Source organism: Corvus kubaryi, unplaced genomic scaffold, assembly GCF_017639235.1.
Source record: "Corvus kubaryi isolate FWS band 111438036 unplaced genomic scaffold, C.kubaryi_AGA036_p1.0 134, whole genome shotgun sequence".
NCBI classification, from domain to species: domain Eukaryota; kingdom Metazoa; phylum Chordata; class Aves; order Passeriformes; family Corvidae; genus Corvus; species Corvus kubaryi.
The window spans coordinates 11,910,176-11,937,932 of NW_024580668.1; the positions used below are offsets into that span (position 1 = coordinate 11,910,176).

At 50.0% G+C, this 27,757-nt stretch overlaps 1 protein-coding gene across 2 annotated transcripts in view; it reads left to right on the forward strand.

The window, feature by feature from the left end:
- TOX2 (TOX high mobility group box family member 2) overlaps positions 1-27,757 on the forward strand; it is a 150,381-nt gene that overhangs the window by 112,885 nt on the left and 9,739 nt on the right. For both annotated transcript variants that reach the window (XM_042050697.1, XM_042050708.1), the window contains exons 4-6: positions 12,187-12,426; positions 16,745-16,972; positions 26,756-26,836. In XM_042050697.1, the coding sequence (XP_041906631.1) occupies positions 12,187-12,426; positions 16,745-16,972; positions 26,756-26,836 (549 nt within the window). The remainder of the gene's footprint in view (positions 1-12,186; positions 12,427-16,744; positions 16,973-26,755; positions 26,837-27,757) is intronic.

Consider the following 27,757-nt stretch of genomic DNA (forward strand, 5'->3'; position numbering starts at 1 on the left):
CTGTGCTGGAGGTTTGGTTTTGTCTCAAATTGCTCCAGCAGAGCTGGGCTTTGAAAATCCTATATTTTCCCAACACATATTCAGCCACAGAACCACCTCCCTTCCCTGGATGCTTGTATTCCTGCTAATAGGAGACTCTTATGAAACACTTATGACAAACTAACACAATAATCCCAGCAATATCTGGCTGCAGAGGGAAACTGAGTGGGGGCAAAAAGGGGGCAGCTCATTGCAGATGTGCAGAAGAGCTGTGGTTTGTGTGCAGATGTGGGATCAGCACTGGGGACCCAACTCTTTCTAATGCTGCAGCATTTCTTGTGGTGCTTGAAAAGTGGGCTGTTAGACTTTGCAATCGAAAAAAAGCCTATTAAAATTCATTCACAGAGTTTAATCCCACTGGGATGAGTTCTCTATCTAGTCTTCCCAGTTTCCTGTTGTGTTCTAAAATTGCTTCTTTTTGCCTTCTTCTCCTTCTTCTTTTTTTTAATGCTCCATGCAATAAAACGTGGAGGTCTCTCATTACCTGCGAGTCTATTGCTTTATGTGAATGCAATATCTAAAATGTGTGAGAAGAGCCAGGAGAGACATAAAGCAAAGGGAAGCTGGGAGTGCAGAAAGGCTTCAATCAGCTGCACGAGCACAGGGAGGGGGCAATAAATGCTGGAGGAGGTGAGGGGGCCAATGTGGGGAAGGGGGAGTGTTTGTGCAGCCGTGGGTGAGCGGGGTGTGCAAGTCCCATGGGTGCTCTTGCCAATGTTAGTTTTTATCCCCCTGAGAAGCAAAACACCTGGATTTACACAATCCAGCATCTTCTCCATCCAAAGGGAAGCTTCTTGCCCCCCTGCCAGGCTGGGCGTCGTTCCATGGTTCTCACCAAGTGGTGCCCAGGGGTGTCCCGGGGTGCTCTCCCTGGGGAGAAGGATGGGGAAGGGCTCGGTGTGATCCTGCCTTGGCAAGGACACACAGCAGAGCACACTTTGGCCCTGCCCATGCTGCTTCCACAAAAATTAAATTAAATTATTGGCCTCCAATCCATCTGGAGCAGAACTTTGGTTCATCCCAGCAGTTCAAAGTCTTGTGAAAAGAAGGCTGAGCTGTAACACAGGATGTTAAACATCTAATAACATCGAGGATGTGGTAACCCACCAGGAAAAGCAAACTCCCCAGGGAATCCCTGTCGAGCTGCAGATGGAAAAAACTTGCTGTCTCTAGTGTTTGCCTGCTTTCCCTTTTTTTTTTTTTCTCTTTTTTTAATGCTTAAGGTTATTTACATGACACCAGATCTCTGCTTCTCAGGAATTTATTTGTGTCTCAAATCCTGTCCTTGACCTGTGGGATGGCTTTGCTGGGCAGGTGATGGTCCCATGGGGTGCACAGCTTAGCAGGATCCTAAATTCCCACTCATGAGCAAAAGGGCACCTCAGACATGTGGCCAGGGACCACCTCTAGCCCCACACAACATGTGGTGTCTCACCCCAGCCTTGGGAAGCAGCAAGTTCTATTTATAGAGGCATTTGTTGTAGAAGGTTTTAACGCTGGCCTCTGACTCCGTGTTGCACCGGTATCTTTGGGATTAAAAAGTGAAAGACAAAAATTAAAGAAAATCTGATATATAAACAGGTCTGTCACTGAAAGATCTTTTCCCCTTGCTTGGAATGGCTTTGCCTCACTACACTCAATTAACACTACAAAAACACTCCATGAGACAGTTTTTCTGCTCCTCCATCCACCTCGAGTGTGGAGACAGAAATCCAGACTAGGAAATTGTTCTGGATGGGCTCCAGGGCTGATGGAGACCCTTCTCAGTTCCCAGCACCCTCTTGGCCCCCTCAGTCCCTCACCTTCACCCATGAATGTTTTATCACCTGCCCCTTTTGCTTCTCTTCCCCTCCATAGCTGGTTCTCCCTGTCTTTCCAATACACATGTAGGGGGTGTGACAATTTTATTACGTTTTATACCCCCCATGGGCTATAAAAGAGAGGGGCTCAGGGTCTGCTGCTGTTTAATTACCTCCCAGTGCCCATTCCTGGGAATTCTGGCTGCAGCTTTTGGCGATGGTGTTATGGTGTTATGCCTGGATGAGCGTCAATTCCCTTCCTCTACAAATGGGTTTTTGCAAAATCGCTAAATAATGCATTCAGAAAACAGGCTGGAAATTAATGGGATAGATTATTTGCAAACATGTTCACTGAATTATCAGGCTTGTTCTTTATCCATAAAATAATGTACTTTAAAAAAAAAATGGAGTTTATTGAAGATGTTATTTACAGACAGTTCTCCAGCTGAGAACTGCGGGAGCACCGATGGAGCACATGCACAGCCCAGCTGCTTTTCCAGTGCCAGGGGCATCCCTCCTCCTCCAGACACATCACTGAATCCTGGAATGGTTTGGCTTAGAAGGGACCTTAAAAGCCATCCACTTCCAGCCCCACGCCATGGCTAGGGGCACCTTCCAACAGACCAGGGATTTTTCCACTAGAACCAGAATTTTGCTTGCGTTTTTCTGGGCTGTTGGGCTCACCCCTGGCCCTGGGAGATTGAGTTTGACAAAGGACACGTGCTGTCCCTCTCCCAGTCTCCACAGGAATAGTCACAGCAATTCCTTTCCTTCAAGCATTGCCCCCTAAGACTCAATGGTGAAGAGGCAAGACACCTGGAAAAAAAGTCAGTGGAAGGTTCTGAGCACCCTGGTGGGGTGGAAGGTGTCCCTGGAAGGTGAGCTGTGGGGTGTCCACAGTGCAGCTGAGGGGGGGTTGCTGGAATGCAGGGGCTCAGCTGTATGAAACAGCCTCAAACTGCACCAGGGAAGGTTCAGGTTGGATATTTAGGAAAATTTCTTCACTGAAAGGATGGTCAAGCACTGGAACAAGCTGCCCAGGGCAGTGTTGGAGTCACCATGCCTGGAAGTGCTCAAAAAACATGTAGATGTGACACTTGGGGACATGGTTTAGTGGTGGAGCTGGCAGTGCTGGGTAAGGGTTGAACTCAATGGTCTCAGAGGGCATTTCCAGCCTTGGTGATTCATTCTCTGCAGTCCAGGTTCCCATCTCAGCAGCTGGTGGGATTTGGCACTCAGGGTGGGCCAAGCCCTTACAACACTTTGGTCATCTCCTGAAGAAGGAGCACCCCAGCTAAGGCTGCAGGTCTGCAGCAGGGCTGGGAGGGAGGACAGCTCTAGAGCCGTGTCACTGACACCTCGAGGTGCTTGGAAACCATAACCTCTTGCACTCTGTGTAATCACTCCACCAGCACAAGAGAGAGGAAAGCCCAACTCCTGCCTCCCTGCCACTCCCAGGGGGTGGGAGTAGCTGGGATTTGGAATGTCCAGCCTCGTGGACACCTCTGCTGCACCAATCCACAATAATGCTCTTGCTGGCAGATGACCACGGTGGGGGTTGAATCACAGGAAAAGAACAACATTCAGTTCATGCCATGCTGAGCTGGTTCCTTCTGGCCATGCCCTCCCAGCCCCGGGAGCGATGACAATATTAAGGAGCAATATTCCCTGTTTGCCAAGCAGAGTCTCTACCCTGTTTAACACCACTGTTCTCACCCAGAAGTTACAGTTCTTTCTCTTCTGATGAAGTGCTAATTGTGTTTGGAGGATTCCTTCCCCTGTAATAGCAGGATATCATAGCACGAGATCACGGGCTGCCAAAGCGCCGAGCTCCGTGTGTCAGGCAGGTGCTTCCCAACACCAGCCCTCAGTCATTCCCTCCCCTGCCTGCTGCAGGCAACTTCTCTTTGTGGGGAAAAAAAACAGGCAGAGGTGATCAAGGCTGGAAAACATAAGGAGCAATTTACACAGTAACAGAAGCGGATCAAAAAATCCTCAGAGATGAGGAGACAAAAGTCATCTACAACCACAGAACGGTTTGGGTTGGAAGGGACCTTATAAACCATGTTGTTTCAACCTCCCTGCCATGGGCAGGGACACCTTCCACTACCCCAGGCTGCTCCAAGCCCCGTCCAACCTGGCCTTGGGCACTGCCAGGGATCCAGGGGCAGCCACAGCTTCTCTGGGCACCCTGTGCCAGGGCCTGCCCACCCTCACAGGGAACAATTCCTTCCCAATATCCCATCCATCCCTGCCCTCTGGCAGTGGGAAGCCATTCCCCTTTGTCCTGTCCCTCCAGGCCCTTGTCCAAAGTCCCTTTCCTGCTCTCCTGGAGCCCCTTTTAGGCTCTGGAAGGGGCTCTGAGGTCTCTCTGAATCCTTCTCTTCTCCAGCTCTCCCAGCCTGGCTCCAGAGCAGAGGGGCTCCAGCCCTTAAAGCCTCCTCTGAACTCACTCCAGGCTCCACATCCTTCCTACACTGGGGTCCCCAGAGGTGGGGGCAGCTCTGCAGGTGGGGTCTCACCAGAGCAGAGAGACAGGATCCCCCTCTCCCCCTGCCCTCACTGTGCATGAGCCCAGGATACAGATGGGTTTCTGGGCTGCCAGTGCACACGGACAGGTCATGTTCAGCTTCTCATCCACCCAAGTCCTCCTCAGAGCTGCTCTCAGTCCATTCCCACATAAACACAACTGGGAGAAGCCCTGGGAGCCTTGTCTGGGGAACACTGTGTGGCTTTAGGGTGAAGCTTCTTGTTTGAAAGCATTGCATTTGGAACTGCCAACATTAATTGGAAAGATGGGGGGTTTATTTAAAGCACCTAAACCAGAAAAGTTTCTTTTCTCCTATTTGTCTGCTCAGGTTCCCTCTAAGCCATCAGGCTGAGCTTGTCTGTACATGGCTTCAGATAAGTGACTGAGGAGCTCTGCTAATGCTGGTATTTAATAATTCTTGGAATATTGGGGAAGCTCTGGGGGACTAGAAAAGAGCTAATGTGCAAATATTTAAAAAGGGAAACAGAACAGCCCAGGTAATTACAGACCTGTCAGTCTGTCATCAATCCTCAGCAAAATAATGGAGTGGCAGATCCAGGCCTCAATTAATAAAGAATTAAGGGAAGGTAATATAATTAATGCCAATCAACATGGGCTGATGGAAAACAAATCTTGTCAAGCTAACTTGATATCTTTTTTGATGAGATTACAGGTTTGGGTGATAGAGGTAACAGTGTTAACATAACATACTGAGACATCTGCAAGACATTTGACTTGGAAGCACAAAGTCTGTTGAGAAAGTGGGACAATACGAACCCAGTGTTGCACAGGTTTGGTGGGCTGGATTGTCACTCTGTCTTCCTGGAGGGATTTTTTTATGTTTCTGCCAAAGGAAGCATGAAATAATTGCCAGCAGAGCTGGCAGATGATGATGCAGTGAGCAGGAAGGTGGCAGAAGACAGAGATGCAGAGCTTTTGGCGTGGCCTGGTAAGCTGATCCCAAATGAAGGATATGGGTTTAGAAAAACAGTATTGCCACCCTTGCAGGAGCAAAAAAGATCTTTCAAGGTGAGGACTCCTCTCCTTATAGATGGTGGCTCTGGAAAAGGGGTGTGAGATGCTTTGGGGTGGGTGCTGCTGAGGGAGAAGTCCAAAAAGCATCCAGAGCAGTGAGCAGGGTGGGGAACATGGAGAGAGTGCAGAGCTCTGTGTCTTTGGCCAGAGCAGGAGGGGGTTGATGGTGCTCTGCAAGTGCTCTGGGGAAGGACAGAGTGGTGAGAGCCCTCCAGTCTGGCCAGTGCTGGGGTGTGGGCTCCAGGGCTGGCAGCACAGGCTGGCCATGGACGCTGCACTCCAGGCTTGCTCCAATGTCACAAGTGAATCCACCCCCCTGGGCAGCTTCTGAACCCCACCCGACAGGGAGGGGTTTCCCAGCTCCTTGCAGCCCTCCTCTTTCTATCTCCTCCTCGTGTGGTGCCCCAAGGGCTCTCAGAGATGCTTTAGATCCCCTGTGTCACAGCCACCACAACAAAAGCAGGAAGGCTCATGAAACCGAGGGCTGGGGAAAGCTGTGTCTTCAAACCTGCCCCAGGACATGTCTGTGTCTCAGAAATGCTTTTTTAAACCATGAATGTGGATTCTTCCTCTTTGCTGCCTGGCTCTGAGTTCAGAGATGCTCCTTCAGATCATGTTTGCAAACTTGAGTCTGGAAAACCTTTCTTTTTCCACTGTGTTCGATGAAGAGAAACTGTAATTTTAATGTAGATCCAAAAAATTTCCATGTGCCCAAACCCCCAAAGCTGGCACCAGCGGTTCCCTTGGGCTCCTGTGCTGCTGCTGCTGGGCCAGCAAAGCCCCCCCATGGCATCCTGGAGGGGGTACAGATCCCCAGGAGCTGGCAGAGGGTGCTTATTCCCTCTGGGAACTGGATGCATCCAGGAGGGAGGTGACAACCACAGCTGGGAACGTGAGTGCGCAGAGAAATCCTCTGCCGTATGAGAAATGCCCCCCCACCTCTACCAAAATAAATTACTTCCTTTTTAAATCCTTTCCAACTGTTCCCCTCATGTTCGTAATAGGATGATCGGTGGAGCCAAAGATGTGGCTGTTACTTTAAAGGATAAATTAGTTTGACTCTTAACTCAATAATTAAAACTGTTATGGCTATGAGCCTGCAGGGATAATGTACTATTATTATAGTCATTTGTTTCAATTAAATGCTTACTGATTTTACAATAGCAGCTGGGCACCTGTGTGAGATAGCTATTACTCTGAACAAGACATCTCAAATTCCAGCAGAAATTTGTCACTGCACTAAAGCATTTTACATAGACCATGAAAGTTTATTAGGAGCAGTTACAAATCGGGAAGAGGAGGGGTGGTAATTGGGGATATATTTTCTTATCAGCTCCTCTCTCTCCTGCTCTCTCTCTTTTTTAAGTAAATCATCTTTAAGCATTTCAGCTATGGTGACGCGTTTACATTGAAACTTCAATACAGAAAAAGCCTGCTGGGAAAACTTTGCTTCAAAGCTGTTCAGCAGATAATTCCTCTCCCTGGTTGATTGTGATTATAATGGCTTGTTCTTGGGAACAAACCCAAGGAGAGGGAAGCTGTGCTGTGGATGAGCCTGGTGGCTGCCCCTGGAGTAGCTGCTTGCCTTGCCTGGGAGGAAGACCCTGGATGAGGAAGGCTCTGACAGCTCAGCTCAGCTCAGCTCACCCCACCTGTGTTACCTGACCCTGGGAAGGGTGGGAGTCCTAGAGTCATGGAATGGTTTGGGTTGGAAGGGACCTTAAAGACATCTCATTCCAACCCCCTGCCCCGTCCAGCCTGGCCTTGAACACTGCCAGGGATCCAGGGGCAGCCACAGCTTCTCTGGGCAACCTGTGTCAGTATTTACCACCCTCACCAGAAAAAATTTCTTCCCTATATCTACTCTAAATCAACTCTCTTTTCGTTTAAAACCATCACCCTTTGTCACAACAGGCCCTGCTAAAAAGTCTGTCCCCATCTTTCTTATAGGTCCCTCTAGGCCCTGGAAGGGGCTCTGAGCTCTCCCTGGAGCCTTCTCTCCTCCAGGTGAGCACCTGCAGCTCTCCCAGCCTGGCTCCAGAGCAGAGGTGCTGCAGCCTTTGGAGCATCTCCGTGGCCTCCTCTGGACTCTCTCCAGCAGCTCCAGGTCCTTCTGATGTTGGGAATCCCTGGGCTGGGGCAGCTCTGCAGGCGGGGTCTCACCTGAGCCAGGCAGAGGGGCAGAATCCCCCTCACCTCTGCCCATGCTGTGGGATGAGCCCAGGACATGGTTGGATTTCTGGGCTGCCAATGCACATTCCCAGGTGATGTCCAGCCTCTCATCCTCCAGCACCCCCAGGTCCTGCCTGTGCAGTGGGGTCAGACAGTGTTGTGTGGCAAACTCCAGCCAAATTTCTCCTTTCCCTGCTCCTTGGGTAACATCACAAGTGGTTCAGCATGGATCCCACCCGTGGGACTGCAGCCCAGCCGAGCAGGCAGCAGGGCTGGGGCAGCTCAGAGCAGCACTGCTCCAAGGGCAGAGCACACCACAGGGGAATAACACAGGAGCTCTGGATTTGTGCTTCTGCCACCAGAGCACAGTGTTTGTTCAGGGTGCGGCCAAGACCAAGGAAGGTGAGAGAAGGACAAAAATCCCATGGAAAGCAAAGGCAGAAGGTGGTTTTAGGGGTGGGACCTGCCTCAAGGCTTCAGTCAGGAGTTAGGATTTAGCAGGAGGCCATTTCATGACACAGCCATCCCTGCCAGATCCTGGCACCTGAGCCCCGGGTCTGCTGGCTGGTGCTCCACCCCATACTGCTGGAAAGAGCTGCTTTTTACATTAAAATTTTGGGGAACAGTTAATTTGAAGCTGGGCTTGACACACTTGAAACATTATCTGTGTTAGCAGAGCACCCCAGTCCCTGACCGGGCTTTTCCCCATGGCATTTGTCACTGAATTCCCCTTCTCCCCAGAAACAGGGAACATGGACCATGTTTTTCTCTCCTTCTTTGGATTAGCTGGAGTGTTTATGGGCCTGATATGCATATTCATTAAAAGAATTGAAATATTGTGGAAAAAAAGAAGCTGTCTTTGAGTTAGCACAGCCTTTGGGAATCTGCTAAGTAAGATGCACTTAATTACTTTAGCTATGACTACATCACATTACACTCTGGGTTTCCTCTCTGAGATGCAAAACATCTTTTGAGCACAGGCTGCAAACCCATCCTGAGCCTTTTGCAGCACCTCGTGGTGAGCTTGTTGTGCTGAATTCCCGGGATGGAGATGGGATCTGACCTGGCTCTCACAGGCCCTGCTCCTGAGGAAGGAGCTGATCACATTTGGAGGGTGGCTATTTAATTCCGTGTTTTCATCGGGCGCTGTGGTGCTGCCGAGTGCTTCGGGGAGGGGAAAGGCATGGGACAGCCCCACTGAGCCCAGTGCTGGGATTGCACCTCACAGGACCAGGTTGTTTTCTTTCACACAAGGAGCGTTGCATTCATTACCTCCTTTCACTTTGGTTTGCCATGATCACAATTTCATTCGCCATTTACTTGCCTGATGAGGCCATTTGCTGCAGGGAAGCATCTCAAAATCCTGCTCCTGGGTCTCTCTTTTCTTGGGGGGGGGGGGGGGCCCACATCACCTGCTTTGGGTGCCCCTGAAATCAGTGTCTGCAGGATCCTGCAGTGGGAAGCAGGAATAATCCTTTCCCTGGCTTGAGTCAGGGCCATCCTCACCCTTAATCCTATTTAAGGAGCTCCAGTGCTGCACTTGAACCGCTCACCTTCATTTTCACCCCAAACATGTTACATCTGGAAAACATGAGTGGCTTTTCCACCACTGCTGGGGAGACCAGGAGCCATCACCAGGAGTGATGGGGAGGTGGCAACCTGGTGTGTTGCTTCCAAAATTGCACTTAAAAAAGAAAAAAAAAAATAGAAGTGGAGAGAAATGCAGCAAGTGCCAAATGGTGGAGGCAGTTCCTGCCTGTCCAGACACTGCTCAGCAGGGTGCATGTGAGGAGCTCTGCATGTGTCCTGCAGAGCCTCCTGGATAGGGGGAGAAGAGATGGAGATGTGGGAGAGGAGAGAAGAACCAAGAATATTCAACTAAAACCAGTTTCTTGTCATACAATTGTGGAATGCTTTGGGTTGGGAGGGACCTTTAAAGCCCATCCAGTACCACTCCTGCCATGGGCAGGGACATCTCCCACTGTCCCAGGCTGCTCCAAGCCCCGTCCAAGCTGGCCTTGGACACTGCCAGGGATCCAGGGGCAGCCACAGCTTCTCTGGGCACCCTGTGCCCGTGTTTTACCACCTTCACTGTAAAAAACTCCTACCTTATATCTAACCTAAATCAACCCTCTCTAAGTTTAAAACCATTCCCCCTTGTCCTGTCACCACAGGCCCTGAGTAAAAGTCTGGTTTTATGGGGTCCCTTTGATGAGGTGAAGAAATTGAGAGGAATCATCTCACTAAGATATCCTTGGAGGGGGACATCCCAGCACAAATGCTGTGTCTCAAGAGGGGTCTGTGATGGGGTTGTGAGCAAGGGGCTTCTGGAGGGGTTCTCTGAGCCAGGCTCTGGTTCCTGGTTTTTTCTACAAATTTTCAGAGGCATTTACAACACGTGGCCCATATCCATAATTGCACTCCTGGACTTGTTCGCTCTGATGCATAACTAACATGCACTGTAAAGAAAAAGTGTGTGATTACATATTTAATGGATAAACGGAGCCGTTGTGGTCTATTGGCCACATAATAAAAGTTTCCCCCAAAATTGTTTTAGTACAGTATTTCCTCGGGAGACTGCTGTGGCTGAAACGTGAGCAAGCTATTTTAAACTTCAGAATTTTTGAAGCCACGTCTCATAGCCTTCCCCATTTCTCCAACACCCGTCTTCTAAACTTTCCCTTCATTTAAATTTAAAATAAGGACAATAAATTATTCTTTTCCTTAGCAGCTGGCAGATCTTCTCCAACTTGAAAGGTCTGGATTAAACTGACAAAACCCAAGACAAATGTACATTTTTTGGCTGGGATTTGGGAATAGCTGGCTGCTCAGCAGATGGGTGCTGTGTTCCCACCTTGCATGGTTCCTGTCACTGCCTGTCTCACCCAGGCCCCTCCCATGACTTCTGCAAATTCAGTTTTAAATGCAAAAATTGCCTCTCTGCTGCCTCCTGTGTTGCCCAAGCCTGGTGTCCATCCCCATGGCTGCATCATCCTCGATGCCTTTATGACCAGGAGAGGCCAGAGCTTGGCAGTAAGGCACATAATAAGGTTTCAAGGGCACATAGTAAGGTTTTAAAGGCACAAAAAACTCACCATAGTTAAGCTCTATGCCCCTAACCAGAGCATAGTTAACCTCTGTGCCCCTTTGCCTCTAAGCAAAGCCAGCCCTGCTGCCTCCTTGACACCACCGAAGCCAAGGGCAGCAATTCAGTGTGGCCCCTAAGACAGCCCCAGTCACACTCCTGTTGTTGAAATGCAGGAATATATTTAATTCCTGTGAGTTAAATCCCTTCCCTTCACAATTAATGCAGAAGAAGGGCAGATCCAGGGAAATCTGTTCCCCTGACACTGCTCCTCTACTGACGGAGAGTCCAAAGGAGAGCAGAACGTTCTGTCGGGTGTGGTGTAAAGTTCTTGATTCCTGACCTGCAGCAGTAAATCTGGGTTTGCATCTGGATTTATGTCCTCTGAAGCCTATGGAGCCCTCACAGGTCTTCCATGGGTTTCCTTCCGTGTGTGTGCTGCTGATGGAGTTGGCAAAGCTCCCCTGGTAATGAGAGATTGCACTTCAGAGGGCTGATTGGGAGCTCGGGTCTTTAAATTCATGTTAGCATTAATCAGATTAATGTAGAAGGGGAAAACTCTGGGAAACGTTTCAGATAGGGTTTGCCTCCCTCACACTCCATGGCTGGATGAGGCTGTGCAGGAGCCAAACTCTACTAGATGGGCAAGGATGGATCCTAGGGGAAAATGGGGTTTTCAGGGAAAATGGTACAAACTGGAAATGGGGTCTTGGCACAGGAAACAGCAGGGTTTGTCCTCATCTCATCTTATCTCATCTCATCTCATCTCATCTCATCTCATCTCATCTCATCCCTTATTTGCTTCTTGGTGTACAGGAGATGGACCTGCTGGAATGAGTCCAGAGGGAGGCCCTGAAGATGCTCCAAAAGCTGGAGCAGCTCTGCTCTGGAGCCAGGCTGGGAGACCTGGGGGGGGTTCACCTGGAGAAAAGAAGGCTCTGGGAAAACATTAGAGCCCCTTCCAGGGCATAAAGGGGCTCCAGGAAAGCTGGAGAGGGACTTTGGACAAGGTTCTGGAATGACAGGAAAAGAAGGAATGGTTTTAAGTTATAGGAGGGTAGGTTTAGATGGGATATTAGGAAGAAATTCTTCCTTGTGAAGGTGGGGAGGCCCTGGCACAGGGTGCCCACAGCAGCCGTGGCTGCCCCATCCCTGGTCCAAGGCCAGGTTGAATGGGGCTTGGAGTAACCTTCCCTTCTCCTCATGATTTGGCCATAAATTGCTCATTTATTAACCTTTTTATCTGACCCCTGGTGGGTGCCAGCCGCCAGTGGTCCCTGAGGCAGGCAGGGGCACCTTCTGAGCACACAGACCCACACTCAAAGCTGATTTAGCACCTCATGGGCACAGCAATGGGTGCACGGTGCCCAGCTCTTGCCTCGTGTGGAAGGGATCACCAGGAAGACTTTCCCAGCTGTGTGGACCAATTTAAACAATAAACCAGCCTCAAAGAGATTGGGCAGTATGGCAAATAAATAAATAAATGAATGAATTTTGTAGTCACGAGCGATCTCCTCCTCACTCAGATCCAGGAGATGGTGCACTCGGACGCCGCGTCCTACGAGTCCAACCGCCAAATGCCGCTGCTCAACCGGCCCGGGATGCTGGGTGGCCCCATGGGTGCCCTCAGCCAGTCCCAGCTCATCTCCCAGATGGGGATCCGGAGCGGGGTCACCCACGGCTCCCCCTCGCCCCCGGGAAGCAAGTCTGCCACCCCATCTCCCTCCAGCTCCACTCAGGAAGAGGAGACCGAGTCGCATTACAAGGTACGTGCGGTCGCGCTGGGTTTGATGGGGAATGGTGTTTTTCATTGTTCTAAAGAGCATAGACTTCTGGCCTTGTTTTTATATTTATAGTGGGAGACTTTCCCAAGGAGGAGGGCACTGTTCCCAGCCTAGGGTGAGGCCCAGCATGGCAGGCTGGCATTCACACAGCGGGTTTGGAGATCAGAGTTGTTCTTCTGCCTTCACGTTTTACCAGGTCCATCAGGCTACAGAATTTCCTGGGATGATGATTATGATGAGCAAAGCAGGTTCAGGGCTTAGGGTCTGCAAATGCTTGGAGCTACATTAGATTTCTGGTGGTGGGTAGAAAAGACTGAAACAGGAAAGGAGCTCATGGTGGTATTTAACTGAGCTCATCGGACGTGGCTTGCTAAGGAAAATGAACAGGAATTAAAAGAGGAAGAGTCTTCTGCCTTTTTGTTCAGCCAGGTGGTGTTTGAAGTAGTCAGCAATGTCCCAAATGGTCTCTACAGCCAACAAAACTGCTGCTGAGTGTGACACCAGCAGACCCAAGGAATTCCTGGGGGTTTGGGCACGTCTTGGTTGTTGTCCATCTCTCTCCAAATGCAGCAGCACAGCCAAACAACGTGCTGTGTTCCAGGAGCCTGTGGCTGTTATTTACTGAGAGCAAACTGCGGCAATCGCCGTGCCTCTGTGCCTGCAGGGCAATCACTGGGCTCCCTGGGGACTCTGATTAAAGCCTTCCACGGAAAACCTTCTCCTGGAAGGTGCTGACCCAAGGCACTGGTATTGTAACCTTGTCCCACCAAAATAGGCTGTTGTGACAGGGTTTGAATGTATAACCAGAGCAGCAAACAGTGCACGGGCTGGAAAAGTAGGAAAATGCTAGGACTGAGCAAAAACCTCTCCCTCTTCATGGAAATCCAGGAAAATGGATTCCCATCAATCCTGTAGTTTTTCATCCATTGCCAAACTTCACTTCAGATTGAGGCATTTCAAAGCAGAGTGCTCGTGTGGGTGGAGAAACAGCTTCAGTGGATTAAAACTGACAAGAACGGTTACACGAGGTTAAAAACAAATGGAATTTTTCAAACTCTGTGATTCCATGTTCACTGTGGGATGGGTTGTGCTGCTGGATCCCGTGGTCTGCCATCTCCCAAAGCCTGTGTCACAAAGCTCCAGGCAATGACCTGGGAGCTGAAATCTTCCACGTCAAGAGAAAATGAGTTTCGTTTAGTGACACACGAGGTTCAGTCTCTCTGCCTCCATCAGCACCACCCAACTTTCCTGTCAGCCCCCCAGGAGTCCCTGAGGAGGACACAGCTTCAGGGTTGGATCTTCTGTTTTCTTGACCCAGTGGTAGCCATGGGGTAGGAAGGGTTTGGAGATGTCCAGATGATGACAACTTGCAGAGATTAGAATTTTTCCTAATCCTTAAGGCAATCCCTCTCATTCTTCTGCCCTGTAAACCCCCCAAACAGGTGGGAGTGATGTGTTTGATGGAGGAGGAGATGCTGAGTGTAAGGAAAGCAGCAGACCCACGTTGTGGCCTGCAGGTTTCTGTTTGCTTTCTCTGTCTGCACAGCTGCTGCCTTCCCCCATCAGTCATGTTTCACGTGGCTTTTCTGCAACAAGGCATCAAAACGACATTCAACAAGCAGAAATTAGTCTTGTGAGCGAGAAGGTCACACGTGAAAGAAATTAGTCCGATGCCAGCAGGTCCTTCAGGTCCAGCTGGTCCTCTGAGCCAGGGAGCTTATGAATTTCAGAGGTCTCTGAGCCTCACTGGTGCATTTACCTGCTTCATAGCTTGGGTGGTGGGTGCACATGCACTGAAGGGAGAGGTGGCTACAGCCCAACTCCCAGCTGGATTAGTGGTCACTCTCCATAGTTATTAAAATAACTATGGTGATCACAGTCATTAAAATCAATGCCCATGAGGTTTCAGCTCTTCCTGGGTTCAACATCTAAAAAGGCACCAAGTTTCTGGGCTCACATCATTGCCCCAGTCCACATCTGTCATCAAACAGACCTTCTGCCACCTCTCTGGGGCAGGTCCAGTGCTGGTGGCCACCATGGGCAGGTGGCCACACTCTTCATCCCCCTGCCCAAGCCTCCCTGGTCCCTTTGACCGTGAGGGTGACCCTTGGGGGTGCAGATGCTCTGGGGCAGCGAGGCACTGGCTCACTGGGAGTTGACTTTAGCCATGAACATGGTTCAGGTTGGTCAAGCCTCTTCTGAGGTCCAGACCAGGCTGTTGTCTCCTCCCAGGTGCGTGTCACACCTGGAAAACCCCAGGAATACCAAACCCTGATCTGCTCTGCTCCCTGCTGGGGACTGGTGGCTCCAGGCAGCCTTGCAGCATCTGTTTTCCTTAAAGCCCATGTGCTCTTTGGTTCTGCCTGAGCTGTGAATCCAGCTGGGGTTGTGCTGCTGCTGTTCCAGCTCCTTGGCTTGATCAGTGGCTGTGTGGGAGCAGGTCCCCCATGGCACTCCACTGAATCAAATAGGATCACAGTTAGTTAAAATACCATCTCACTTCCTAATGGGCTGAAGCCCTGTCATGCATTTTTTTTTTCCTTCTAATAAGCTGGCCTTTCACCTCCAGGCCTCCCATTCAAGCCCATTTGGGCAATTTTAAATTAAATGCAATTTTTTTGGTCTCTCTGCTCATTCACTAATGGTCACTGTCTGTTTGACAAATGTCACTGCGCTGATACTGAAATTAATGACCAGTCAAGAGCTGCAGAGCGGAGAACGGGAACGCTGCTGCCCTTTCCTCCCCGTGCCTGCCCTGTGCCAGCCTCTTAAATCCTGGCACTGCCAAGCATGTGCTCAAATTGACAAATCCATCAGGAGAAGAGGCTGTTTGTCCCCAGCTCGGCTGGAGGCACAGTTTTCACGAGATCTTGGTGTTTAGACCAATATCTTTCCAAGCAATTCAACAACCTGCGCAGCTGATGGCAGTGCCTTGAGCTCGGGGTCTGCAGGTGGAGGGGCTGGTGTCCTGTTTGCCCTCAAGGATGCAGACATCCAGCCAGTACTTTTATTCTCTGTCATCTGGTGTATTTTGGTTTTCCTTCACTATAAAATAAGGGTAATGGTGCTTCCCTGTAGTGCGAACTTTCACTGGCCACAGTTAATGCGTTGAGAGCTTTGATGGGTATCCAGATGTTTTCCAGGGGTTTTTTCCTTTGCACATCCTCTCATGGAGGCTTCTGCAGTCCCCTGTATTCATAGGATCACAGAATATCCTGAGTTGGACCCTCAGGGATCACCCAGTCCAACCCCAGGCCCTGCACAGACACCCCAACAACCCCAGCCTGGTCATCCCTGGCAGCGCTGTCCAAACGCTCCTGGAGCTCTGGCAGCCTCAGGGCCGTGCCCATTCCCTGGGGAGCCTGGGCAGTGCCCAGCACCCTCTGGGGGAAGAACCTTTTCCTAATGCACTGCACAGGGCATCCAAGGGAAACTGATATAGGATCTTCTTTCCATGCTGCCTTCGGTGGAAGCATCCTTGTTTCCAGCCTTGCTGTTTTACTTCCCAGCCCAGTGGCAGCATCTCCTGTTCCCTGTGTCCTGCTCCCCTGAATTCCAGCACCCATTGGGCACTGAGTGTGGACAGGGCCATTCCTGGTCATCGTGCTGCACCCGGATCAGGCGTAAGAGTGAACAGCACGTGCAAAGCATTTCATTCATACAATTAAAACAGTTCAATTCCTGCATATTCCTCTGGATAGGAGTACATACATGTTAGCAGGATGGAGCAAATTTTGGATGGCCCTGGTGTGATGGTTAATGTGGTGCTGGTGTTGCTTGGTCAGTGCTCAGAGCCCTCCTGGAATGGGGGGGTGAGGGAAGTCAGGAGCAGCTTGCAAAGGGGGCTCACTGGGATGCAAATCAGAAACCATGTGGAAGCCAAGTTTGTGGAAAACTGATGGATTGCTAAAGCAATTAGCTAGGAAGAAAGGCATTTGAAGAGGTTCCAGAAGTGGATCAAGGAGTGAGTGAGCTGGGGAGGAGGGTGGGGAAGGAGAGTGACGGGTGATGAGTGTGTGGAAAGCCCTAGATTTGGAGCAGGAACAAAGGGGCAAACCCAAGCTGTGAGCTGGTCTGCCAGGAGGCACCAAAGCAGGCTCAGGCATCCACCAGCAGTTTGTGCAATGATCCAAGAGGCTCCTGGGGGACAAAGAGACCCCCAGGGCTGCTGGCCCCTCTCCATGCTGGGACCTCTCCACTTCCCATTCCCCCTCTCATCTCCTTGGCTCAGTAGCTGTAGCAGGCACTTGTATCAAACCACTCCCAGATGACTGCTAAGGTTCCTCTCTTGGTTTTACAGGCTACTGGAGAGAAAAGACCCTCAACAGACCTGGGCAAAAAGCCCAAAAGCCAAAAGAAGAAGAAAAAGAAGGACCCCAATGAGCCTCAGAAGCCTGTTTCGGCCTACGCCCTGTTTTTCAGAGACACACAAGCAGCCATCAAAGGGCAAAACCCCAACGCCACTTTTGGGGACGTGTCGAAAATCGTGGCATCAATGTGGGACAGTTTGGGAGAAGAACAAAAGCAAGTGAGTTACTGAGTTATTCATTTCTGTCTTTCAGCTCTGGAAATGTGCATGTCCACAGTGCAGAGCATCTTCCCCAGGCATGTTCAGGGCATGGCCAGGAGCTCCCACAGGCTGAAGTGCTGGACCAGAGGCTGTTTTCAGGAGCAGTGCTGAAGTGCCCACTGTGCAAAATTGCTGGTGTTGAGTGGGGAAGAGCAAATTTTTATGACAACTAATTATCCTTGATAAGCTCATACTCTGCACAGCCATCAGTGGCCTTTCCCTGACATGGGGTTTACAGCTTGAGATACGAGATGGGTTTGTGTTTGCTTATTTACTTACAAGGAGTGACAGCCAACCGGCTAAACACTATTAACTCCCTGTATTGCTGCCTTCAAACCCAACGTTCAGGCTTTAAAAGCTTCAGAAGGAGATGCCTGAAGTGGCCTCACAGAGGAAACCTTCCTGCCCCAAAGCTGTCAGCCACTTTCCGCCTGCTTCATGTGGAGAATTCCAGGTCCTGCTTTCCCTGCTTGGTTGCTGCTGAGTTGGTTACAAAAGCCTATAATTGCTTCTTGCCTGTTGAGAGAACCCCAGGGAACACTTCCCGGGGCAAGGATGGCTTTTTATCAGGCAGAGTGAGATCTGACACGGTGTGTGATGTGTCCCAGACGCAAACAGGCTTTAGCTGGGAGCCCTTCTCCTGGAGCCTGGCCACAGCTCCAGTTGGGTGTCCATGGCCAGCACTGGAAGCAGCTTCATCTGGGGAGAGAGCAGCAGGGAGGGGGAAAATCATTTAATTGGAAGTTATGGTAGGAAATAGCCTTGATTTCTACCCCACATTGAGTCAGGAGTAAGAGCAGAGAAACTTCAGGGATGAAAGCCCTTTTGCTGCTTCCTTTTCTCCTCTTTGGGTGGATTACTTTAGGATCATGCAGGCAGAAATTCCTCATCTGAAGAGGGGAGCAAGGTCAGGAGGGTGACCCCAGCCCTGGGAAGATGCAGGATAGGGGCTGGGTTTGTGCTGTTGGTGCAGGGTGTGGGAGGTTCAGGAGTGTGGAAAAGCTTTATGTCACCTCTTTCTCCTCCCTGCATCCCTCCCAGCACCTCAGTCTGCCCCTCCTTTACTCCCCCTGGTTACAAACATTGCCACAGTTTGGGCACTGAGCGTGGCTCAGAGAGTGAAAGCGCTGCTTCGACCCTGACTCAGCGCAGTGCAAACGCTCAGCTCTTAATTAACAGCAGGGATTAAACCAGCCCGTTTATCTTCCCTGCTAACTCTCCCTCCTCCTTCTCTTTTATGAGCTCGCAGCAGCCTCGCCGTCTCTTTACACACGCTTTCTAAGTGGCTCCATTTCTCCCTCTGTAATTGATTTAATTAAGTCATTTGTTCCTTGTCTGAATGCTTAAATATTAACTTCCTGGCTTTGTCTCCAGCTGGATACTTCTCTCCCACAGCAGTTACCTCCCTGGCTGGAGGGACACAATTTCTCTTTGGCTCTGGGACCCTATGGCTGGTTTGTGTGATGTGGCACGTTCACTGTGGAAGCGTCTGGCTGCAGGAGAGTTTATTTAGCCCCTGTTTGCTTTCCTCTGCCAGCATCCCTGGTGAAGCTTTTTTTAGGCTCATGAGGCAATGCAATGGAAAGGGAAAACGGAAAAGAAAATTTTAAAATGCCTTAAATATGTGAAAACAAGTGCCTGGGCTGTCCTGTAGGTGTTTCCTGCCCAGGGCTGCAGGATATGGTGCACACATTCCCAATGAAGGCAAGCAGACATTCCAAGTGCTCTCCTGGCACATCTGGAGAGGGGATGGTGACCAAGCAGCGCAGCCAGGCATCGCTGGCCAAAATCCTGCCACCACCTGGGAGTCCAGCCTGCCATGTGGCTGCACCAGACTGTGGGTCAGCCCAGCAGCAGGCAGGATTGTGCTCTGGGGAGGGGTGGAAAGGCTGGAAAAGGGAAGTGTTTCATCAGGGACACAGCTCTTAGCTTTGTTGACAGCAGTGGCTTCATGTCCTCTCTGCAGAGAGCAGCACAGACGACGGCCTGGGGAAAAGCCAACACAGAGATGGCACAGCAGGCAAGCAGGAGCCAAATCTGGATGCTTTGGCTCAATTATCACCAAAGTTGTAGTTAAAGAACACTTCCCCTCTTCCTGGCTTAAGAGAGGGCGGATTTGAGGCTGTAGGATCTGCTCTGGAGCTGGTCCCTCACTTGGATTTCCAGAGGTGCAGACCCCAGCCCCACCACACAGTTACTGAGCAGTTCTTTGTAGTACTGGAGTTTCTGCTTTGGATGAGATTTGCACTTTATTCTGTGCCTTCCAGTGGGCCCAGGGTGGGCCCAGTCCTGGGTATGCTTTGGTTCCCACCTTGCAGGAGAGCAGCAGGCAGGGAGCAGCCAGAGAGGGGGTCCAAGGGAAGCTGGTCCATAAACCCAGGGCATTTTGTGATTCCCCACACATGAGCAGCCCCTGACACGTTCCTGCTGTGCCTGCTCCGTGTCCATCCACCCTTCCCAGCTCCATCCTGCACACAGGGGGTGCACAGAAGTGGGGTGGTCCCTGTGCCAGTGGCACAAGGCTGAGGGAAGCCCAGTGCTGGTGGCTTGTAGCCATGCCAGCCAGTGCCTTGGGCTGGGAAGGGTGGTCCTGTGCCCCATCCAGAGCCCCAGCCCCGCTCCACAGACACCTCCTGGAGCATTTCTGCTGGAAGCAGTGACATGCCACCCCTTTGCCAGGTAGCCCTGGCCAGCACACAGAGGGTTAATCCTCTGCCATTTGTGCTGCTAATGATTACATGCACTGTAATATCAAAGCTGTAGCTATTTATTTGCCATTGAGCAGGTGCTGCTGCTCCCACAAAGCAAATTTGCTTTCTCCTCCTGATGAAACAAGGAAAATAAAGGTTGCTCACGTCCCATTTCAGATATGGTTTTTTTTTCCCTGTGCACCAGCTGAAAGACAAACACAGAGAGGGAACCAGAATGCATATTATGCAAGAAACCATATAATCTAGCAGCATCTTTGATTTGGCTGCTGCTGTCACAGACACGCATTTCACAGAGAGGCTTTTTTCTCCCCCCTTTCTTTTGTTCTTACTGGTTTATCATTTGTGGCTTTGTCATTTTGTTCCTTCTTCTTCTTCTCTTCTCAGCCTCTTCACAATGAATCTTCATTTTCCCTCTGACACACTTGTATCTAAATTTCCTTATTTCCTGCCTTTTTTTATTTATATCTGTTGCCTGGTGATTTGATCATGCTGTGGAATACAGGATTAGCAATCTCCGTGTCCTTGGGTACTGCTCAAGGACACCTGTTCGGCAAAGCACCGTTTTCCTCCCCATTTTAACCCCTTCCAGTGTGGCTGTAGCATAGGAGTAAATAACAATACCTTGAATATCCCCAGCACTGCGTTAGCAGGACGTTGTAATCTTCATTCTTCAACAGCTGGCGTGGCCCTTCCTAAGGAGCTTACATGGGAATCTGAAGAATGTGACTCAGGGAAAAAAATATATATTAATACATCCTCTTTGAACTTTGCAAATAGTTTAGCAGCTGTTCCTGTAGAGATAGCTTGGACTTGCTGCAGAGTGAAATGCTAATTCAGCCATTAGCATCCAATGGGGTACCTGTCAGAGGAATCTGCCTGCAGCTCCAGGTCCCAGCTCCAGAATCCCGTGGTGCCTCGGTGGGAGTTTTTTCCGTGAGCACATCTCAAGCAGCGTTCCCCAGCAAGGTTTCAAAGGGCCGCCTGGTTTGACAGAAATTAGAAGAATTTGAGCACTAGATTGGAGCAAGCGCTGCTAATTTCCTAGGAGGATTTTCCCCTGGCACGGACAGAGTGCCGGCAGCCCAGTCCCGGTCTGTGCCACCCACAGCCCCCTCCTCTGTTTCCACAGGGCCACCATGGGCCAGATCTGCTCAAGAGCAGGTAACACCAGCCCTGGTGGCTGTCCTCCCTCAGGGGGATTTCCTGGCAGTGCCAAGCCTGGAGACTCCCCGGAGAAGTCGCTGGTGGGATTCACTCTCCTCTGCCAACTTCTAATCTTCCCTCTCTGAGCACCTCCCTGTTCCCTGGTGTATTTTGGTGAACAGGAGGCTGGATTGGAGCCAGGCAAGGATGGAGAGCACAGAGATCAATGCCAAGGTGGCAGCTGCAGGAGTCTCTAGAACCAGCTTCTTTTCGTCAGCAAATCCAGCCACAAAGCCAAAGCACTGGGCCGGTGTTTCCACAGACCCTGGGGACTGAGAGCAGAGGAATCAGGGAGCTCCTGAGCAATCTGCTGAGTGAACCCTTGGCTAACGCAGGACTTCCCATCTGAAATGAGCAAAGATTGGGCAAAACCAGCATTTTCAGTTGAGTTTTTGAGTCTGGGCGCTCCCCGAGGACACAAAGGTACCAGAGATGAGTTCTTGCTCGTGCTTCACCAGGATCAGCTCAGTAATGCTGAGTGACTCCGTGGCCAGATGCAAGTGGGATTTTCAATCACACAAATGCACAACCTGGAGAACAACACAGCTCCAGGCATAAAGTCACACTCCAGGGGTAAACTACCCAGCAGAAGAATTGTCTGCTCAGCAGAAAGTGATAGATCACCCATTTAATCAGATCCATCTGCTCACTGAACCTGATACATCAGCTGCTGACAGGACACTGCAGGTGACTGCAGAGGGACAGAGGCATCGTGGGCCAGCTGTAAAGTTGTTCTGTGGAAGAGCCACCAGAGGGGAGAGATCCCATGGGAACAGCCGTGCTACAAACTGCCCAATTCCAGCTTTGTACCAGGTTGTCAGCGCCAGAGCCACCATGGGATGAAGTTTCCTCCTGCAGCCCCAAAGCCCTGGCAGCGAGGGGCTGGAAGGGTCCAAGCAGTTGCCCTGGCCTGGAAGGAGGTTTCAGCATCTTCTGGGCATCGAGGAAAGCCATGCACCAGAGAGGAGTCAAAGCACCAATCCCAAACAAGGCTTCAGGAGAGGTCTGGTGGAGAGCAGGATAACAATGGGGAGGATGTGAAAGGTCAGATGTGCTCTCCACGAGTGTTACTTTTTGTCTTGGAGAGCAAGATCCGAGGTTTGGAAGGTGAATGGTGTGTGCTTTTCATTGGAGGTTAGGGTTTGGATCTGTCACCCTCCTGTTCCCTTTGGAATCTTTAGTGGATTGTCCTGGGAACACGCTTGTGCCCTCACATGGAGCGAGGGGTGACTTACACCCCATGAAGTTGAGGCAGTGGAGAGCAGGAATCTCTCAGGATGCTTTAACCAGTGGTAATTCCTGCTTCATTACAGGCTCCTCCGTTCATTCTCCAAAGGAATTGCTCCACAGCACTGTGTCTCCACCAGGATAAAGCAGGAACTCTCCTGAAACCCTGCAAATACTTCCCATAGCCAGGGTCTTCCCTGTAGGTATCCTCAGGGATGTTGACCTCAAGACTCACACTCCAGACCACGGCTTTTATTCTGAAAGCGTAGCTTGGGTTAGTTGTTTTTAATGGTGGCAGGGACAGAATAAGTCTTGCCTGAGAAGGGAATACAGAGGGGGGTGCAAGGAGGTGAGGAGGAGCTGGGAAGGAATAGGGATAACGTGTCCATGTTCCCTATTTGCCTTCCCAATGGCTGTGGGGAGGATGTGTGGAGAGAAGGGTGAATGAGGCAGGGAGGACGTGCTTTGAGTCATCCCGCGAATAAGCCATCAGCTATGGTGATCTCAAGACTCAATATCTTGCAGGAAAGTGCATAATGGTTACAAGAAAAACCCTGCAGATTTACAAGCAGAATAAAAGCCAAATTTACACATCCGGGAGAAGAAAAAAACCCAGTCATGGAATCATGGAAAGGAGGGCAAGGAGGGACTTAAGAGGTCAACCAGCCCATACTACTGCCTGAAGTCAGGATCATCTCTACTTAAGCCATTCCTGATGGATGTGTTCCTAATCTGTTCCTAAACCCTCAGTGGTGGAGATTACACATCTCCCCAGGCAATGTCTTCCCGTGCTTAATTATCCTTACTGCTCCCAAGGCTTCCCAGTGCTTGCCCAACATTTCCCTTGGTACAACTTAAGCCGATTTTGCCTCTTTTCCTACATGCAGAGGATCACTCCATGCCTCCTTTGCTGCATTGTGGTGGCTCCTCCTGGTCTTCCCTCCCAGCTTTCCTCCTGGAGACCTTTCCTGCACTTCCCATCTCTCCTCTCCTGATGTTCTACCTCTTTTTTGAAGCAAAACACCCCGAACTCCACTTGGGATTGCAGCAGAGACCTTCCAACTTGGGGTCAGTGCGCCCCTTGATTTTTTGGGGGAGAGTTTGAGTTCTCCCCATCATTCCCCAGGCTTGGGAAGCAGCATTCCTGCTGGAGCAGGAGGGCTGGGATGCAGAGGTTAGGGATAACAGCTCTGGCTGTCACTCAGTGCCGGCGCGACACGGAGCCGCTCGTGGGCGTCAGCGGGGTTTGCAATAATTGTCTTCTCTAATTAACTGGTTATCAAACAAGAACATTTCATTACGGCACAATTACTGGCTGCTTTGCTGAGACACAGAGGTGTCAGGATTATGATCCCAACATATGCTTCTTACAGCTCTGATTTTTTGTTTTCATAATCACTAACCATTTTTGCTTCCTCCCCACCCCCCTCCCCAACCCACCCACTCACTTAATGACTAATGAATCCTCCTGCTAATGAATAAGGAAAATAAATCAGTGGGCATGGCAGGTTAGGAAGAAAAACATGCAAAATATTTTGAGGATCCTTAAATCTGATAAATTACTTCAAAATTAAAATCCCTGGGAGAAAATGGGATTTAATTAGAAAGTAACGTGGTTTTGTCAATGTTTAAATTAAAATTTTAAAGGTTATAAATGCTGTGCTAGAGCTGCCAAATCACAGAGCATTTGTGAGGAGTTTTGTTTGGATCCCACGTCAGCGTGGTGATTCCCCAGGGACAGAGAGCTCAGTGTCCTTCACGGAGCCCTGTGTGGGTGCAGGAAGCCGCCATGTGCAGGGCAGGACTGCAAAATTCCCAACAGGAGACCCTTAGGGATGGTTCTTTACAATGAGGGTGATGGCACAGGATACCCAGAGCAGCTGAGGCTGCCCCATCCCTGCAAGCGTCCAAGGCCAGGCTGGACAGGGCTTGGAGCAAGTGGGACAGTGGAAGGTGTCCCTGCCCCTGGAAGGGGTGGATCCAAATGGTCCCTTCAACCCAAACCATTCTGGGATTCGATGATTAAAACCCAGGTAATCCACCAGGAATCTTCCAGAGCTTCCAGTTCACTGGAGAAACATCAGTGAGCACAATCCCCGAGCTCACCCCATCACCCTTCTTGGCTGCCCTGCTCGTGGCCAGGCTTGAGCCAGGGCTGGCCCAAGGAGCACAGAGGCTCCTGCTTGGAGCAATCCCCTCTCCCTTCAGCAGGATGAGCCACCTGGCTGCCCCTTCCCAGTCCTGCTGCACCAGACCCCACCCAGCAGCACATCCCAGTACGAGGGAGATCCACGTGCTCTAAAAGAGACCAGGACAGATGAAGAGTGCCATAAAAAAAGGGTTTAGCAGGAAAAGCAGGTGATGGGGATGAAGACAGGCACAGGTTTTATTGGTTATAAATTTATTTGCATTCAGGTTTAGGAAGTCTCGTTTACCTGCCCTCTCACTGTCCAGAAATTGCAGGTTTTTCTCCAGGCAAGTCTTGCTAATAATTAAATTTGTCTCGGCATATCTCTGAATATTTTGTTTTCCCACCATCCTGGAAAAGAAAAATGGTAAAACCACTCTTGTATTTTGCCATTATAGAGGAAAAATAATTAAATATGTTCTCCATAGATCAGCATCCAGCTGTGGCCACTCTTAAACACTGGCCTGAGATACAGGAATTCTTATTTCATTGCTGGGAGGGCATCAGGTACCACACTGAAGAGCATCCACCAGCTCTGGTGCTGAACACAATAAATTCTGTGCTGCTGTGATGGGCACAAACCTGCTCCAGTGGAAGGTGTCCCTGCCCGTGGCAGGGGGATGGCACTGGATGAGCTTTAAGGTCCCTTCCAACCCAAACTGTCTTTGATTCTATAATAAAAGATGTGGAGATTGTAGAGAAAGGTAATAGCTTTTATTAAGGGAACTGATACAGTTTGAAGAAATAGTTACTTTTCACAGGCAAGCTCTTCTTCAGGCTGACATTTTGAAAAGCAATTTTGTTCTGAATGGAGCAAATATAATATTTCCTGAATACCATAAAGCCAAAGACAAACTTAGGGAAATGCTCCATTTCAGAAAATTGCTGTCTGAGACCTCCAGTGTGTCGAGTCAAAACGTTTCATTACAGGACTCGCCGTGGTTTAGCAATGAAAATAAGGCTTTAAATCCATTTTTAATAGAATTTATCTGTACTGATTTTAAATTCACATTCGGTTCAGCTGCTGGAAGGTTGCTCTCCCTTCAGAGGTCAGTGTTGGGAGGGAGTCTGGGGTGCTGCCATGACCGTGGAAATTTGCAGGGGAAATGAGCTAAATCATAAAATTGTGGAATTGTTTTGGTTGGAAAAGACCTTTAGGATCATCCTGTCCAACTGTTTGCCCTGCACTGCCAAGGCCACCATGTCCCCAAGTGCCACACCCATAGGTCTTTTAAACGCCTCCAGGAATGGTGACTCCACCACTTCCCTGGGCAACCCATTCCAGGGTTGGGCAACCCTTTCCATGAAGAAACTTTTCCCAATATCCAACCTAAATCATCCTGGCGAGAGGATGTGCCCATGAGCCTTCAGAGTTTCAATTGCTGGAAACTGTTGTCGGTTGTAGAGCAGAATTAAATACATGCAAATCTGTTCTAATTGAAATCAACTTTCAATGCATCACTGAGGAAGGCTTTGAGTTTCCAGCAGAGAAGAGGGTTGGTGGGTGGTTTTCCTGGGAGTTTCTGCCTTTATCCTGAAATTTTTATTCTGTTTTAAATTAATCCTCTCGCTTACCCAGTTAATCTGTGTAACCCTTCAGGGATTCACTGCTGGGGACAGGCTGGGTCACACCTTTATTTTCTTGAAGGTCTTCACCTCCATGTGGAGGACCAGGATCCAGGCAGGAAGGGGGCCAGCACTGACATGGTCAAGAGGCATCTCTCATAATGGGGAAAGATGGAAGAATAAATCCTAATTCACTCCTCCAAATCTTGTATTTTTTTTTTTCTTAGGGAATCAAACTTTCCTGCTTCCCTGCAAGCTCCAGCTCATCAAGTCTTTAGATGAGGTGAAAATCTCAGCTTTTATAAGATGAGAAAGCAGTTCCCAGGCTGGCCAGGCTGCAGAGTAGAGCTGGAGTTTTGAGCTCTAAAGAATTAATATTGGGAAAGCCAAAAAACCAAATGGGTAGTTAAGGAATTCTGACTGTTTCACCTGTTTTTAAGCTAGTCATCATCACAGAATCATAGAATGGATTGAGTTGGAAGGGACTTTAAAGACAGTCCTGTCATTTGAGGATTTTGGCTTTTGTTTTGCTCTTCCAAGAGTCTGGATCACTCTTTACTCTGCTTCCTGTTGGGAAGGGATTTCGCTGTGTTCACAGATGGTCTCTTTTATTAAATACCTGTCTAAACACACAGACTGCTCTGACCAGAGATGCCTCCAAAATTCCCAGCATGGTCCAATCCAGGGGCTTCATTTTCTTGGTTTGGGGTCAATTCCTCTGCAGCAGAATTTTTTCATGCACACGGCCCCACCGAAGGGGGGTCCCACTGAGCAGCTGGGGTGCAGCCAAACCTGGCAGCCCCCTGTTCCCTCTATTAATGATTGTCCATTCCTTGCTCCTTTCAGGCATACAAGAGGAAAACAGAAGCTGCCAAGAAGGAGTACCTGAAAGCCCTGGCTGCATACCGGGCCAGCCTCGTCTCCAAGGTACAGAGGGGTTACAACTCACAGGAGCCTCCAGGGAGAAGCAAATTTATCAGAAATGCTGTGTAATTGTGATATCAGAACTGATACTGGCATTAACACCTTCCCAAGGGGCTGAAAGAGGGGCTCTGCAGCACGGTCAGGGCAGGAGCTGGGCTGTCATCTGCCCTTTAGCACCCTGCAGTGAGACCCCACTTTGGATGGGTTCAGCAGCAGGGGAGGTTTCATCAGTGCCCCTGTGTGGGGTGAAGGGGTCTCTGCTGCCTGTCCCCACTGTTCCTTGCCCGCTTTCAGGGTGTGAGTGCAGCAGAGGGGTCAGGAGGACAAGGTGACCTCAGGGACTGGTGCAGGGGAAGGTGACGCCCAGTACTGGGCTCACTGGTAGCAGCATCCTGCTGCACCCTGCTCCATGCACTCAGGCTGTCCCACCTGCTCAGGAGCCCAGGTGTTGTTTCTCCTGTGCATGCTCAGCCTAGGGCAGATTTTTAGGGAGTTTTAAGGAGTTTTTAGGGAGTTTTATGGAGTAAGACCCATAACTGTGGGTTGATGAGATGTGAGCACATGGGTGCTTAACACACCACAGCCAGACCAAACCCAGAGAACCCATTCCAGTGCCTAACAGTGACATTTCAGGGCATTTCAGGCTCATACAGGGACTCCCAGTGCTTCAAGACCACACTGGGGAGCAGTGATGGGCCCAGTCTCTGGACATGGGTGCCCATCCCAAGGGACCTCACAGCTTGCCTTCCTCCACACCTCCAGAGAGGGGACACAGGCATTTTCTGCCTGTGAATTTGGGGTGGCTCTCGTGGAGCTCAAAATCTTCCTGGCTCAGGGGTAATGCTGCCCATGGGTAGTGAGTGGTCTCCAGTCAAATCTTCTCCTTGGTACTACACCACATCCTCAGAGCTTAATCATCACATT